This window comes from Dendrobates tinctorius, unplaced genomic scaffold (genome assembly GCF_039654945.1).
Source record: "Dendrobates tinctorius isolate UK_male_01 unplaced genomic scaffold, ASM3965494v1 ptg000177l, whole genome shotgun sequence".
In the NCBI taxonomy this organism is placed as follows: Eukaryota; Metazoa; Chordata; class Amphibia; order Anura; family Dendrobatidae; genus Dendrobates; species Dendrobates tinctorius.
Genome location: NW_027361844.1, coordinates 15,690,774 through 15,706,252, shown reverse-complemented (window position 1 = coordinate 15,706,252; position 15,479 = coordinate 15,690,774). Strand labels below are relative to the sequence as shown.

The following is a 15,479-nucleotide window of genomic DNA, read 5'->3' as shown; positions in this document are numbered from 1 at the left end:
GCCAGAAGGGCTGGTCTGAGTATTTCAGAAACTGCTGATCTACTGGGATTTTCACGCACAACCATCTCTAGGGTTTACAGAGAATAGTCCGAAAAAGAAAAAAAATCCAGTGAGCGGCAGTTCTGTGGCCGGAAATGCCTTGTTGATGCCAGAGGTCAGAGGAGAATGGGCAGACTGGTTCGAGCTGATAGAAAGGCAACAGTGACTCAAATTGCCACCCGTTACAACCAAGGTAGGCAGAAGAGCATCTCTGAACGCACAGTGCGTCGAACTTTGAGGCAGATGGGCTACAGCAGCAGAAGACCACACCGGGTACCACTCCTCTCAGCTAAGAACAGGAAACTGAGGCTACAATTTGCACAAGCTCATCGAAATTGGACAGTAGAAGATTGGAAAAACGTTGCCTGGTCTGATGAGTCTCGATTTCTGCTGCGACATTCGGATGGTAGGGTCAGAATTTGGCGTAAACAACATGAAAGCATGGATCCATCCTGCCTTGTATCAACGGTTCAGGCTGGTGGTGGTGGTGTCATGGTGTGGGGAATTTTTTCTTGGCACTCTTTGGGCCCCTTGGTACCAATTGAGCATCGTTGCAACGCCACAGCCTACCTGAGTATTGTTGCTGACCATGTCCATCCCTTTATGACCACAATGTACCCAACATCTGATGGCTACTTTCAGCAGGATAATGCGCCATGTCATAAAGCTCGAATCATCTCAGATTGGTTTCTTGAACATGACAATGAGTTCACTGTACTCAAATGGCCTCCTCAGTCACCAGATCTCAATCCAATAGAGCATCTTTGGGATGTGGTGGAACGGGAGATTCGCATCAGGGATGTGCAGCCGACAAATCTGCGCCAACTGTGTGATGCCATCATGTCAATATGGTCCAAAATCTCTGAGGAATGCTTCCAGCACCTTGTTGAATCTCTGCCACGAAGAATTGAGGCAGTTCTGAAGGCAAAAGGGGGTCCAACCCGTTACTAGCATGGTGTACCTAATAAAGTGGCCAGTGAGTGTATATATATATATATATATATATATATATATAAATCAAATCAAGAAAATCACCTTGTCTAATTTGGCAAGATTTAGTTTATAAATTATTGTGGAAAATGAGTATTTGGTCATTAACAAAAGTTCATCTCAATATTTTGTTATATATCCTTTGTTGGCAATGACAGAGGTCAGACTTTTTCTGTAAGTCTTCACAAGGTTGGCACACACTGTTGGTGGTATGTTGGCCAATTCCTACATGCAGATCTCTAGAGCAGTGCTGTTTTGGGCCTTTCGCTGGGCAACACGGACTTTCAAATCCCTGTGAGTGTATTAATATTCTCACCCATCGCCACTCTCTCTGGGATCCAGCTCAGTTCTGCTCCTCTTCTCAGTCACGCCATCACAATTGCGACTATTCGGCTCACTCTATGATCTATGTTTAAGTCACAAGTCTCTTTACAATAAAAGCCTGTGGGCCTGTTTCTTTTTTAAATCAGATCTTTTTTTATTAAACATCCAGGAATCAATACAGAAAAAATATGACATCTTATATAACCAGTAAATAGTCACATGGAAAGCAGATATTATTTAAAGTGCAAAATTCTTCCTCTGTAAGAAAAAATAGAAAGGAGAAGATCTCAAAACACAGTTACTTATATAAATTGAGCCTACAAACAACATGGCTCCACAAATAAAAAAGAAACAAAATTATACAGCAGTGCCTCAGTTCAGTGGGAAAACCACCCCCACCAGCCGCGCCACCTCGCATCATATTTCGCCCCTCCCGCCCCTCGTGGACATCAGATCTGACCCCTCCAGCCCCCTCCCATCGCGCCACTCAAAATCCGCTTCACCCCCTCCCACCGCGCCACTCTAAATCCGCTTCACCACAAAAAACATTAGACTTTATTTTTGCTCCCCAAGCACCCCCTCACTGCAAGTGTGGGCATGTTTCTAAGCCTCATTCCGATGCTTCATAGGTTTACGTTGTTAAAGTCACTTCTATGTCACGCAGAGCGGCAGTGTGACCCGGAGAGTTGGCAGAGAAATAGCGTTACTGAGAAGAGGAGAGTAATGGTGCCATATCCCAGGGAGAGCAGCTGTAGGTGACTATATTAATAAGCACACACTACATTACATGTACATATACACACACTCCTCCACCCTCCTTAATTAAGAATGAAGCCTTAATGTCATAGCAATATGTCAGAAGTTTTGATCAGTGGAGGTCTGGATGTTAATACCCCCATGAATCACTTTATAAAAAAGTGTCAGAAGTGCTTAGCAGAGTGCTGTCTCTACTTGTTAGCTGAAGACAAGCTTAAAGATTTTCAGTGGAGCCTGTCTTCAGCTTCTGAGGAGAGCAACACTCGGCGGAGCACTTCTGCCCCATAATTTTTAGTAATTGGTAGAGGTGTCAGCCCCCAGACCTACACAAATCAAAATTTCTGAAATTTCTCTTTGACTTATCAAAACATTTGTGAAAGTACAACTCGACTTTAAAGGAGTTTTCCATTATATTTTTGAAAATGTCCAGAGAGATGGGATTCTTATCAAATAAACAATTAAGACTTAGTTACCAATCCCCCACTTCTCTATCGTTGCTGTTTAAGTGATAATATCTGATATCAGAAGCAAAGAAGTCCAACTCTTTGGGTCAATCTGAGGCCTATGACTGACTGCAGGTGACTGATGATCAGGACGTCATACCACCAGAATTGACCAGTTCTTGCAAATCAGTCACCTGACCCTGCAGTCAATCAGTGTCCTTAGAGGTCAAGTGATTGAATGGATAGGACCTAATCAATTATATTCTTATGCATAGAGCAGCAGGGACCAGATTGGTACTTAACTTTTTTTCAAACTGGACAGAGGGAATGGATCGTTAGAAAAAAGTGTCATGGAAAACCCCTTTAAGAGTCTGCTAAAAGTCACTTATCATAAATCAATGCTGTATTAATTGCTAGCAGTTGTCATATCACCTCAATCTCTAGAAAGTGAATATTATAGTTTGAGCAGTGACCAAAACAGGCTTTTTAGAAAGGGTTAATGCACATCAAGTGCCAATAGTGTGGTTTGTGTTTAGCCTCCGTAATTTCTGCATTTAGTTTTTCTAATTTCTCCACCGTGTACCTAGATTACATCTAGATAAGCTACAAAGGCATTCAGGAAGCAATGGGGGCAGGTTGTGGTGCTGTCTCCACTGAGAAACAGCTGCTTGCAGGGTGAATGCAAGAACAAGGGGAATGCCTGAGATTGAACTACTTACAAGCTTTTAAGGTCGAATCTTTTCTTTGTGTTGGTTTGAGACAAAGGGCAAAACGGGCAAATGTTGTTCCTGACCCTTGTGTCCTCAGTTAACCATGTCTTCCAGAAAACTCTTTTCAGTTAGCCATTAAAAGGTATCAACTACTGAGGACTCTCAATCCTGAATATTTTTCTATCTACTGGCTAACACGGTACAAAGATATACATCTTTCCTGTAGAAAACTCCAAGACGCAGAAATACTTTCTTAAGAAATTATATAGTTTAGCATGAGTAAATTGTCTTATACTATAGAAGGCTATATTTGTACAGTTTGCTCATGTCATTCTGGCTTTAGTCTAAAACTATGTTCCCATGAGCAAATAACATGCTTAGAATGATTTTGAAGACTTTACCAATTCAGTGACCATTTTAAAACATATTTTTAGTGAAAGCGCTTATTAGCGGATTGAGGTCCTCCGCAAATTTCAGGAATTATTCTCCATGTCACAGAGTTCATATCAGTGCCCTCAATTACCAACTTGTAGTGTTTTTTTTTTAGAGGGGGATAGGGAAGGAAAGTCATCAGGTCACCACTGGTCACTTGTATGATTATGGTGTGTGAAAACTACCAGCGTGGCATTGAAAAGACCAGGCCAGCTCCTTGCAGACCCAAGACGCCTAATGTCAGGACTCAGGAGGTCCCAGTCGACCTGCCAGACTATATGTGTTACAGTGCGGGCAGCGGGAGCAAAGCATTTTAACCAGAGGCCGCACTTATGTGAATGACTTCTACCGCATAAATGACAGGCTGTGATACCTGTGATTCTCCATTGTAATCTTCTTTCTTAAATATGCTGTACACATCTGAAAGGCAGAGATCTGGCGTCACATCAGATGCATCTTCATTTGCCCCTTAATCTTCTAATGTCTCTACAGTAAATCGGACCTGTGGTGGGACTTCAGATCCCGACTAAAACATTTACTATATACTATATTTTATTATTTTAGATTTATTTGGCACAAATTTTAATTTACTATTCTAGCTCTGTATTTAGATTACTTGACCAAGGCAGAATGGCATATTTGTAGTCGTCTGCCACCAAACATAGGACACATGCACCATAAGTCCTCCACTTACATTATGGTGTACCAAATTACTTTCTACACTACCAAAAGTGACTTTAGTTATGGTAATAGAGAAGCATAGTTATCACATTAATAAAATAAGGAGAGAGGTTCTCATGTTGTTTACAGTTCTAATTTTTTCAATGTATTTCCTTAGCCTACTACTGCAGGGTCAAAATGTTCTATCAGAGAATCCGAGGATCCTCCAATGAGTCCAGCGAGGTGGGCACTTAATACATCAGCCTAAGGGCTCGTGAATATGACCGTATTTTCGGTCCGAGTGCGTGTCACAGTTGGACCAATGTTATTCTATGGGGCCGTGCATGTGTCCGATAAAAATCGGACCTCTAACCGGACAAAAATTGATAATCTGACCGCACTCAGCCATGCAAGTCAATGAGTCAGTGGAAAAAATCGGACTGCACTCGGATGAATGTAGAAGACGGAGATGGTTTTTTTCTTCATCTTCTCCTCATCCAAGAAAATTGTAAATAAAAACTCTGATTAGAGTTTGATCTCAGTGTGATTAACATAATAGGTCTCATTTTTCTACATGAGAGAAAATACGGTGATGTGATGCTAGCTAAATAGAAACCCATTTTGGAGTTGACTTTGATACCATTTACCAGTAGAAACTATTTCTTATGGGTTGAGTTACAAATAACCTATAAATACATAGTTACATAGATAATACAGTTGGTAAAGGAAACATATCCATTAAGTTCAACTGAGGGATGGGAAATGGGGTATATGTACAACCATAATGCAGGATCCAATCATTCCCAACATGGCTCATCGTTTCCTCTTGATCTGAATTGTCAATTCACTGGACCAGACATTCAGAAAAGAACTTTACAGATTTACATATTTTTTTTATTTTATTTTCTTCTAAAAAAATACATGAGCCCTTTTTTGAAACCATCTATGGTTCCTGCTGTGACTATCGCTTTAGGTAGAATAATTCTTATGGTAAAGAAAACCTGTTTCTTCTGGAGATTGAACGTCTCGTTTCCCAGGGAATTCTTTCTTGCCTTTTGAGGGGGTTTTATGTGAAACAGCTTTTGACATTTTGTAAGGGCCATTAATGTACCTATACATGTTAATCATGTCCCCCCTTAAACGTGTCTCCTCTAGACTAAAATTACTAATAAACCTTATTTATAGTATGTCCTATGTTTGCAATGATTGATTCAGAATCATTTCCCCCAATAGACCCAATGAACCTCCATTCCCATTGCTTTGAGCTTAGCATCAGCTTTGAGCTGATCTGATCATGTGTTTAATCGTGTGCTTATTGCTCCACTCTTGACTTTGTGTCATGTGCTATGTTAAGCCCCCTTCTCACTTGCTAGCGAGATCGCTAGCAAGATCGCTGAAGCGTCACAGATTTTGTGACGCAACAGTGATCTCGCCAGCGAACTCGCTACATGTGACACGCATCAGCGACCGTCCCCCCCCACCGGATATTGCTGATCGTGCCGGAATGTCCTGAGCCATTTTTTGATCATTGGTCTCCCGTTGGCTAGCATGCATCGCTGCGTGTGGCAGCAAGAGACCAACGATCAGCGAGCTCCCAGCCCATACAGCAGACGCTGGGAGCTGGTATCCAGGGTAAACAGCGGCTAACTAAGCGCCGTGCGCTTAGTTACCTGCTGTTTACCCTGGATACCAGCTCCCAGCGTGAGCATGCAGGTATCCAGGGTAAACAGCGGGTAACTAAGTGCCGCGCGCGCTTAGTTACCCGCTGTTTGCCCTGGATACCAGCGTGCTCGCTGGGCCTGGTCGCTGGTGAGTCTGCCTGTTTGGCAGCTTACTAGCGACCAGGTAGTGACGCACCAGCGATCCTGACCAGTTGTATAGTTGTCGGGATCGCTGGTGCGTCGCTAAGTGAGACGGGACCCTCAGGCATCCTATCCATCTAGATGCCTGAACATTTGCGGCGGTAAGTCTGACCAATTCATTTTTTAAGCTGCACCTTTAGGCTCACACTGGCATTGGATAGGGGTGGTATACAGTAAGAGGTGTCCACTGTCAGTGTGTAGTCACCACACCAGATGAAGGTTTGTGGCAAAACTCTTGTGGAGGTTGATGCCATTCCAGCAAAAGGGACGTTTATGGGTATGCATGACCTTGTTTTGGTCATACCTTATAACATTCATGGCTGTATACATCCATTGCCGCAGCATAGTCAGTTGCTCGTTTGGCCAGTTTATGTGCCTACAAACCTACTATATTTGTTTCTGAGATCTACATGTTCTTTTGGCCCATGCACTGTTGCATATAGTGCACCTGAATTTTGATTTTTTCATATTATACTCACTATTTTTGAGGCGTTTTTCAAACGCAGGGGCTTTGATAGATCTTACATTTTTCCCTGTCATTTTATTTCTGAATGCTATTCCTTATGCTATATTGTACCCAGATTTTATCACTCCATGTGATTCATTTACTCTTAACCATGTCTTGTCCTTATATTTATTTATTGGTAAAGATCATACATTTTTTTTACTAAATTTTTCTCCATCAACCCTTCTGTTCTGTAGGAGTTGTGTTTTATGCAGGTACCAGTAGCCACCTAGAACTTTTGGCACTTTATACTAGTTATATATTTTACATTATTTTGTCAGCCAACTTATGCACTCGCGGACACAAACAAGGGCCCCTGTGCAAGAATAGTATATGGTCTCTTTGGAGTCCAATAGCTTATCATAATGGCAGGGCAGCACAGTGGCTCAGTGGTAGCACTGATACTTTGCAGAGTTGGGGTCCTGGGTTAAAATCCCACCAAGGACAATATCTGCAAGGAACTTGTATGTTCTCCCCGTGTTTGCGTGGTTTTTCCCTGGGTTCTTCAGTTTCCTCCCAAGTTCCAAAGACATTCTGATTGGGTAATTTAGATTGTGAACCCCAATGGGGACAGCGACGCTAGAGTATGTAAAGTGCTGCGGAATATGATAGCGCTATATAAGCAATGCATAATAAATAATAATGCGCAATTCCACCTGCTTTGGGGTCAGAAATGGGACCCCTTACCTCTTGAGCCCCTGTGCGACTGCACAGGTTGCACATATGTTTTATATGATCTTATGTGATGATACATTCAGACCCATTTCTTCATTTTTGATAGAGTAGAGTAAGTTCTAATAAACTAAGATGTTGCCCCTAACTTGGATCATTAGTTTGGGGCTTTCACAGTTGGGCTTGCAATTATAGATTGTAATGCCATGGTCCAAAGTGATATAGGTCCAATTCAGGATCTACATTATGGAACTTAATCACAGGTAGCTGAAACTTTTCTGAGTATTTCTGCGTTTTAAGCCTAATTTCTATGGCATAACACAGATTTATCATGTTTGGATCGCTTTTAACCCCTAGTAAACACTGATCGCAATCTATCCTGACACCATCTCCATTTCATAAAAACTTGTTGGAAAGCAATTATTAACCAGTGTTGTGTTATAACAATATACCAGTTGCCATGAGCAATATATAGAATATTAAAGGAAAAGTAGACCTAGGGCTGGATAAAATTGAACACATATTTCCATGTCTGACTTCCTACCATTTTGCACGCTGCTATTGATTTTCTCTGACACGCTCTTTTTATATTGAAGAAGGTGGTTTTATTTTCTTCCCTCTGATAGAACCCGCAAGGAGAAATAGTAACGAAAAAAGAATAGCAAAGTAATATTAAACCTGCCTGAAGTAAAAATGTAATGTAACACCTGTACTCAACAATTTCTGCTTGTAAATATATATATATACTTCTATTTAATAATACACAGACTCTCACGGGTATTTGACCTCCAAAGTTAGAGAATCGCAGCGATTAACCAAGCTCTTACATGGATTTTTCAACTTTCTTCACAGCAGCGATAGACGTGAAGTTTGTTATGATTGTTTGTGCTTCAACAGTTATGTTTTAATTAAAAGAGACTCTTCCAAGCACCGATGGAGGTTCATATACCATACCTGCCATAAGGTATAAATGCTACATGTGAGCTTGGTTCATTTACTTCTAGAACAAAAACAATATATAGCTGCATGGAAGTTTTGAAGACAGACTGGCACTCTTTATACCTGTGCACTGTCAGTATCGTATAATGCTTGGTTATCTTTAAGGAGGTTTTCCAAGGTGTCAAAAATTCAACAAAAATGAGAAAATGGTATAAAGTAGCAAAAGAAACCGTACTCACCCTAATTCCGACACTCTTGAGGTCAGACCAACCTCTGTTTAGTTCCCTGCAGCATATTGTCTGCCATTGTGACCACTGCAGGCAGTCATGGGGCTTTAGAAGTTTTGTGCCATACACTTCAGCATCAACCCTGAGGCTAGCGATTGGCTGAGGCTGTAACTATCTAGAGATAAGTAAACAGAAACAGAAGCTGACAGGGATCCCCGGATTGGTGTCACTGAAGCAGTGGGGAATAAATTAGGTGCTTATTTGTATATTGCTTATTTTATGCCATTTTCTCTCTATTAGGGCTCCGATTTTCTTGATGAGTGCAAGCAGTGGTTTTCACAGATAACATTCATACCCATGACATTTTATGGAGCTGTGCACATGTCTGATTTTTTCATCAGACCAAGTGGTCAGCGGAAGAAAATCAGAAACATGTCGTTGATTTTGATCCATGAAAAAAACTGTGACCGATTTTCACCAACTGACAGAATGGAGAAGGTGGAGAAATTTTTTTTTCTCTCCACGTCTGAGAAAAACTGATAGCATTCGGATCAAACACTGATCAAAGTCTGATCGGATTGTTTTTCTCGGATATGGAGAAAACGGTCATGTGACTCTACCCTTGGCTGATTTACTTTTTGTAGCAGATGATGACCACTTCCCGTAAGCTTGCCCACTTTTCGCACACTATTCAAAATACATGAATGTCTAGAAAAGTTGTACATTTTTTTTGGGTTGTGTAAAAACTGTCATGACTTTATGATAAAATAAATGTAATTGCGCCTGGGTATATCTATGTGGATTGAAGCAAAGCTGTCAATAATAGTAATACATTTGTACACATTATCTATAAGTAGACTGATAGGCTCCTCGATAATACAGACATAGGAAAGAGTATATTCTGGAGGGCTCAGAGAAGTCATATATAAAGCCCTCAACCTTTGTTTGAGCTGCCAAAGTATTCAAACATAAAATAGAGCAACATTGAATATTAAAACATAAAACATCCAAGTGTGGTGTACAATGTCAATGGTTTAGTAAGACGTCCTAGTCAAGCTTTGCTCTATTGGTGCCAAAGGCTGGAGGACCACATTTCGGCAGCCTGAGAGCTACAGATAGCTCTCAAGGTACAAATCATGGACCAATGAATTAGAACAAGTTCATGCAAGCAAAGTTTTGGGTAGAGAGAAGAACTCAAAACTACACATCTTCACACCCATAGCTTTCTATTAGCTTTTCCTTTGATAGTCCATCTTTCCTCTCACAGGACCAAGCAAGGCAGCAGCTAACCCCTTACTCTGGCCGTAGGCTCTTTCTGTACTAAGCATAGACAAGTCCCTGGCATTCCATCACCTTGATAAGGGGTCCATGCTCCACTAGCCCTTTATTCTGCATAAATACCCAGCCTGTTACTCATTATGTGGGCACGCACAGTTCTTTGGTGCATACCCTTTGTTCATGTTTTGTGTACTGAAAACATTGATACAGTGCTACCTCTCCATAAACTCCACGTACTTATCTTTGAGAAGCCATCAACAGTAAATGCAGTCATACTGGTTCACTATAGATATGTGTATTTTATTTTGCACCTATACATAACCTCACATTATTAACACATTTGTCAAATATTATGTCCTACCCATATAAATATGATGAATGTGAAATGTATGTAAAATATTAGACACTAGCCAATTACTTGTTTTTTTAATGGCTGGAGAATCCCTTTAAGTATCTTCAAAGTACTGCATTTCTTCTATCCATAAAGCATGCAGCCTGAAAGTTAAACCATTATGTGGCTTTAGATCCATTATACATAAAAATAACAACAGATTGTGATTTCTGTTTTTATTGAGGGTGGCATATTTCCCCAGACGACCACCATGACGTGTGTCAATGTAGACAAAATCTCTTAAGGAATGACGATTTATGATTGATGTCTAGCCAAAACCAAGTACAATTTAGGACTTACAAAACTAAAAGCTTTCCAGACATTGGTTTTGCTGGACACGCACATTCTTGGTCACCTGAACTGTACTCATATGCTCCCATCGGAAACAATGGGAAATGTCTCGGAGGGATTGGTCACACAATGTGTCAGTAACCCCTTCAAGCTCCTTTTTAATTCCTTGTCTGATAGAAAAATACCACTAAACTAGTGCTTATTACATGTAATCCAGATCACTGCCATAATGATACACTGCATTATATACTTTCTTAAACTCGTTCATTCAATATCTCACTTCCTTCCCTGCAGGCAGTGACCATTATATTTTACACATGGGTTCCAGCTGGTTTCCATTCTCCCCTTCAAAACATATTTGAACACACAGAGATTGAAGGCGAGACGCTTTATCTAATGTAGTCAACTTTTAGCAAACAAGCCGATACTCTTTCCTACTCACATATTTTATTAATAGTGGTTGATTATATCAGGAAATGAGTACAATACTTCTTTGGCAAGTAGGTTTTTATGTGTTTTGCTCTACTGGAATGTCTCAGTTCTTAAACAGTAGTTTAGTAAAAAGCAATTAGCTCATACAAGATACTAACGAAGGAAGTATCATGTAAATACATAACACGAGCCTATATACCATATATACTGAATATACACACACCCTCTATATATATAAGTACGGTATGTTGATAGTATGCAAGATACTGTAATACTGAAGATAATATGAGATAGTTTAAAACCAAAATCTATATAGATAATCTTCAATGGTGGCCCGTGGCAGTGCTACAATAAAAAAAAGTAAAAAAAAAAAAAACATACTCACCGTGACCTCTGACGCTCCTCAGTTCTTCTCCAAGTGTCCTCTGCCAGTCTCCTGACCATCTTTTCTGGCAGATGGCATCAAGTCATCACTGCAGCCAATCAGGGATCACTGATTAATTAGCAGCGCTGATCACATTCTGTCTGAGTCAGGAAAAAAAACAGTTGTGCTGTCAACAGAGGAAACCTGGAGACCAGTAGGAGACATTGGCAACAGTAGTTTAGAGGAGATGCCTATTTTTAAAAAGTTTTTTTTTTTCTTTTTAAATAGTAAACAATCCCTTTAAAATATATAGAGCCTTTTAGGCCGATTTTAATCATAAGCATTCTGTCCATTCCATAAAGACCAAAATCGGCTATAATTTTTGTCAATTTATGGTGTAAATTATATTAAATCTATAAAGGTAAATGTGGTGCGGTGGCCCCTGTTCTCATGCTAGGAAAAAAGTCTAAATCAACATTAAAATAGTAAAAAAAATAAAAAATTTGGAGAAATTTATGGCCCTTAATAGATGTCACCTTAAGAGTTTCTAAGTGTGTTTGAATTTAGATGTATGTATTGAGCAAAATTAATAGAACTGTGTAGAATTTTAAGTATATAAAACCATGTTATCATCTAATTACATAAGAACATTAAAATTTAAAATGATATTTTCTTTTAACAGGTCCTACTGGGACAACAAGCCCAGCAAGCCAAAGAGAACTCACCTCCAAAAGAAGAGGCCCCGCCAGTCCCACCTCCATCAGAGGACAACAGTACCAAAAAGCCAAGGTCTCGAACCAAAATCTCATTAGAAGCACTAGGCATCCTGCAGAGCTTCATCCATGATGTTGGCCTCTACCCTGACCAAGAAGCCATCCACACACTGTCAGCTCAGCTAGATCTGCCTAAACACACCATTATCAAATTTTTTCAGAACCAGCGTTACCACGTTAAACACCATGGAATACTCAAAGAGCATCTGGGCATCGCGGTGGATGTGGCAGAATACAAAGATGACGAGCTTCTGACGGAATCGGAGGAGAACGATAGCGAAGAAAGCATGGAGGAAATGTATACAGTAGTACAGAGTGACGAAAGCAGCGTCAATGCCAAGGCTAACTTATCCGACGTGGATCAGAGATAATAAAACCTACCACCAACAAAAAAACAACAGCAATACAGTTGTGCAAAGGAAAATCACTTTTATTACTTGTAACGTTCTATCTCCGCAGTGAGGGGAGAACACAGAGTTTTTGGCATTGCTCTCTTGAAAATTTGCCTTGACACTTGAGTGTACTGACATCTGACTGGAAGAGAACTAGTAAAAGAACTTTATCTTCAATCATCTTGCACTTACAGTGATGATTTAAGTAAATTACAGGACCTCAAGATTGATAAAATCAATGAAGGAAAGTATTTATATATCTATGTATACATATATGTATATTTATATATGCATATGTGTATATACATGCATATATGTGTGTTCCCGTGTGGTACGCATACTAGACGTATAGTATGTCCACACGCACATGCACACGTACTGATGATGCATGGGAAGCAAACATTTCATTCCTAAAACAGACTGTGAAATGAATTCCTATCAGAAAAGACTGGGCTATGTACCACTTTGCAGTGAGAAGCTTTAGGTTTCCTCCTTAACAGACTACCTGCTCTCATGGAGTGGTTATTTTTTTCCCATGTTTCTTTTATTTTTCTTGTGTTTATTCTTGATTTATGTTTTTTTTTCTTAGTCTCTGCTTTTGTTCTGGCCGCATGGTGGATAACTTTTATTTAAAGGTATGTGTTTGGAAGTAAAACTTTAAAAATGCAATAAAAATATATAATATTACAAAAGATTTCAAAAGTTGTTAATGCCTAAACATCAGCGACAGTGGTGGAAGATATTTTTTCTGTTCTGCAAGCAGTAGTGGCCAAGCTGTTCTGTTCTCTGTCACTGAAGAGATGAAATGACACTTGATATCCTTCACGTTCTCTTAAAAGTATTCATTTTACTTATTTTTACACCTTCAACTACTTTATTTAAAGGGGTTGTTATCACTATACTGCATAATGAGAACCTGTCATCTTAAAATGCAGCCTTATAGCCTAGTTCGGGACAACCCCTTTACTGCTTAGCAAATCATCTTCACATACAGCAAGGCACTGGTGGACACAGACAGAAAAGTACCCAGGGCAAGAACAGTACATGGGTCCTTTCCAGTTCAAGAGCTCATCATAATGCACAATTTCACCTGCTTTGGATGTGAAAATGGCCCCCACACTGATTGGGCCCAGGTTGCACCAATGATATGTCCGCCACTGCAGCAAGGAACTTCGTATCTTGAAAGCCTATAGAGCTAGTGGCATCTTAAAGAGGCTCAGTCATTTGTGTTAAGTGCTATGTGACTATAGGATAAATGAGATTTTGTTACTGCTTTATAATTTAACTGGATGCATCCAACAATTAAGCTTTAGGCCAAGTGCACATGTTGAGTATTTGGTAAGGTTTTTTTTAGCTCACTATCTGTAAGCCAAAACCAGGAGAGGGTGAAAAATACCGAAGTGGTGACGCGTTTCTATTATACTTTTCCTCTGACTGTTCCACTCCTGGTTTTGGTTTATAATACTGAGGTAAAAAACTCACCAAATACTCAACGTGTGCACGTGGCCTTATTAGAATATTCAAATACTCTAAGGCCGTGTGCACATGTTGAGTATTTGGTGAGTTTTTTTCAGGATTTGTAAGCCAAAACCAGGAGTGGGTGATAAATACAGAAGTGGTGATGTGTTTCTATTATACTTTTCCTCTGATTGTCCCACTCCTGGTTTTGGCTTACAAATACTGAGGTAAAAAAAAAATGGCCAAATACCTAACATGCGCGTGAGGTCTTATTAGGATATTCAAATACTCTAAGGCACCATGCCCATACGAAAAAAGAAAAATAATAATCAACCATATTCCTCACTTTGAAACAATATCCATAGAACAGAGTACATAGTAATACCACCATGTAAAAAAGGTCCAATGCCTGTCGGTGTCATGGCCAATAAAATGTAAACTATGATCACTCCCAAACATGAGCAGCAGTACCAAAAAAGGCATAAATCATCCATAAAAAAAATATCAAATTTTCTTAAATTAACAATAATACAAAGTCAAATACAATTATAATACGTAGTTTAACATGATCAGTAGCACAGATCAGGTGTTAATAAGTATGACATCCACTATTAAATTTAACGGAGATGGGAAGAGTTTATGTTAGTTTATATTTAGTAATGGGCGTGCAATAAAATGCTCTACTGCTCATTGCTCGGGTCGAGCACATTGGAATGCTCAGGTGCTCAACCCGAGCAACGAGCCCAATGTAAGTCTATGGGAAATTTGAGCATTTTTACTGCGTCCCCCCTGGGGCTCTTTAGAGGGTCTATAAACTGCGGAAATCGATGGAAAAAGTACTCAAATGACATGGTAACAGCGTGGGGAAGACCCCGGAAGCATTTCTGACTCCCAGGTCACTGCTGTGAACAATGTTGCATTTTGAATTTTAACGAAGAATATGTGTGTCTGTCTGCCAGTGTCTGCGTGTGTGTGCGGCTGTCTGTGTGTGGGCGCGGCTGTCTGCATGTGTGTACGGCTGTCTGTGTGTGTGTGCGGCTGTCTGCATGTGTGTGCGGTTGTCTGCGTGTGTGTGTGGCTGTGTGCGGGTGTCTGCATGTGTGTGCGGGTGTCTGTGTGTGTGTGCGGCTGTGTGTGCGGCTGTCTGTGTGTGTGTGCGGCTGTCTGCGTGTGTGTGCGGTTGTCTGCGTGTGTGTGTGGCTGTGTGCGGGTGTCTGCATGTGTGTGCGGGTGTCTGTGTGTGTATGCGGGTGTTTGTGTGTGTGCGGGTGTGTGCGGTTGTCTGCAGCTGTGTGCTGTAACGCTACCGCCGGTACTGTAGGTCACAGCACTGCGGGATCATGCTGGAGATGTCAGCATGTTTCCGCATCTGACTGTGAGCTGTAGCGGTGACTTGTGGTAAAAAAGCAAGCTTGGCCCGATGAGACTACTGCTCCCAGCGGGCTATGTCTGGTGTCACTGATAACAGTGACAGCAGGTGCTGCTGAAGGGAGAGTAGTATCATCTGCCGGTGCCTGTGCTAACTGTTAAAAAAAAAGTAA

General features: G+C 40.6%; 1 protein-coding gene across 2 annotated transcripts in view; it reads left to right on the top strand.

Moving 5' to 3' along the window:
- SATB2 (SATB homeobox 2) overlaps positions 1-13,174 on the top strand; it is a 284,827-nt gene extending 271,653 nt beyond the window's left edge. For both annotated transcript variants that reach the window (XM_073551555.1, XM_073551556.1), the window contains exon 12: positions 11,998-13,174. In XM_073551555.1, the coding sequence (XP_073407656.1) occupies positions 11,998-12,459 (462 nt within the window). In that variant the 3' untranslated portion in view covers positions 12,460-13,174. The remainder of the gene's footprint in view (positions 1-11,997) is intronic.
- The last annotated feature ends 2,305 nt before the right edge of the window (positions 13,175-15,479 follow it).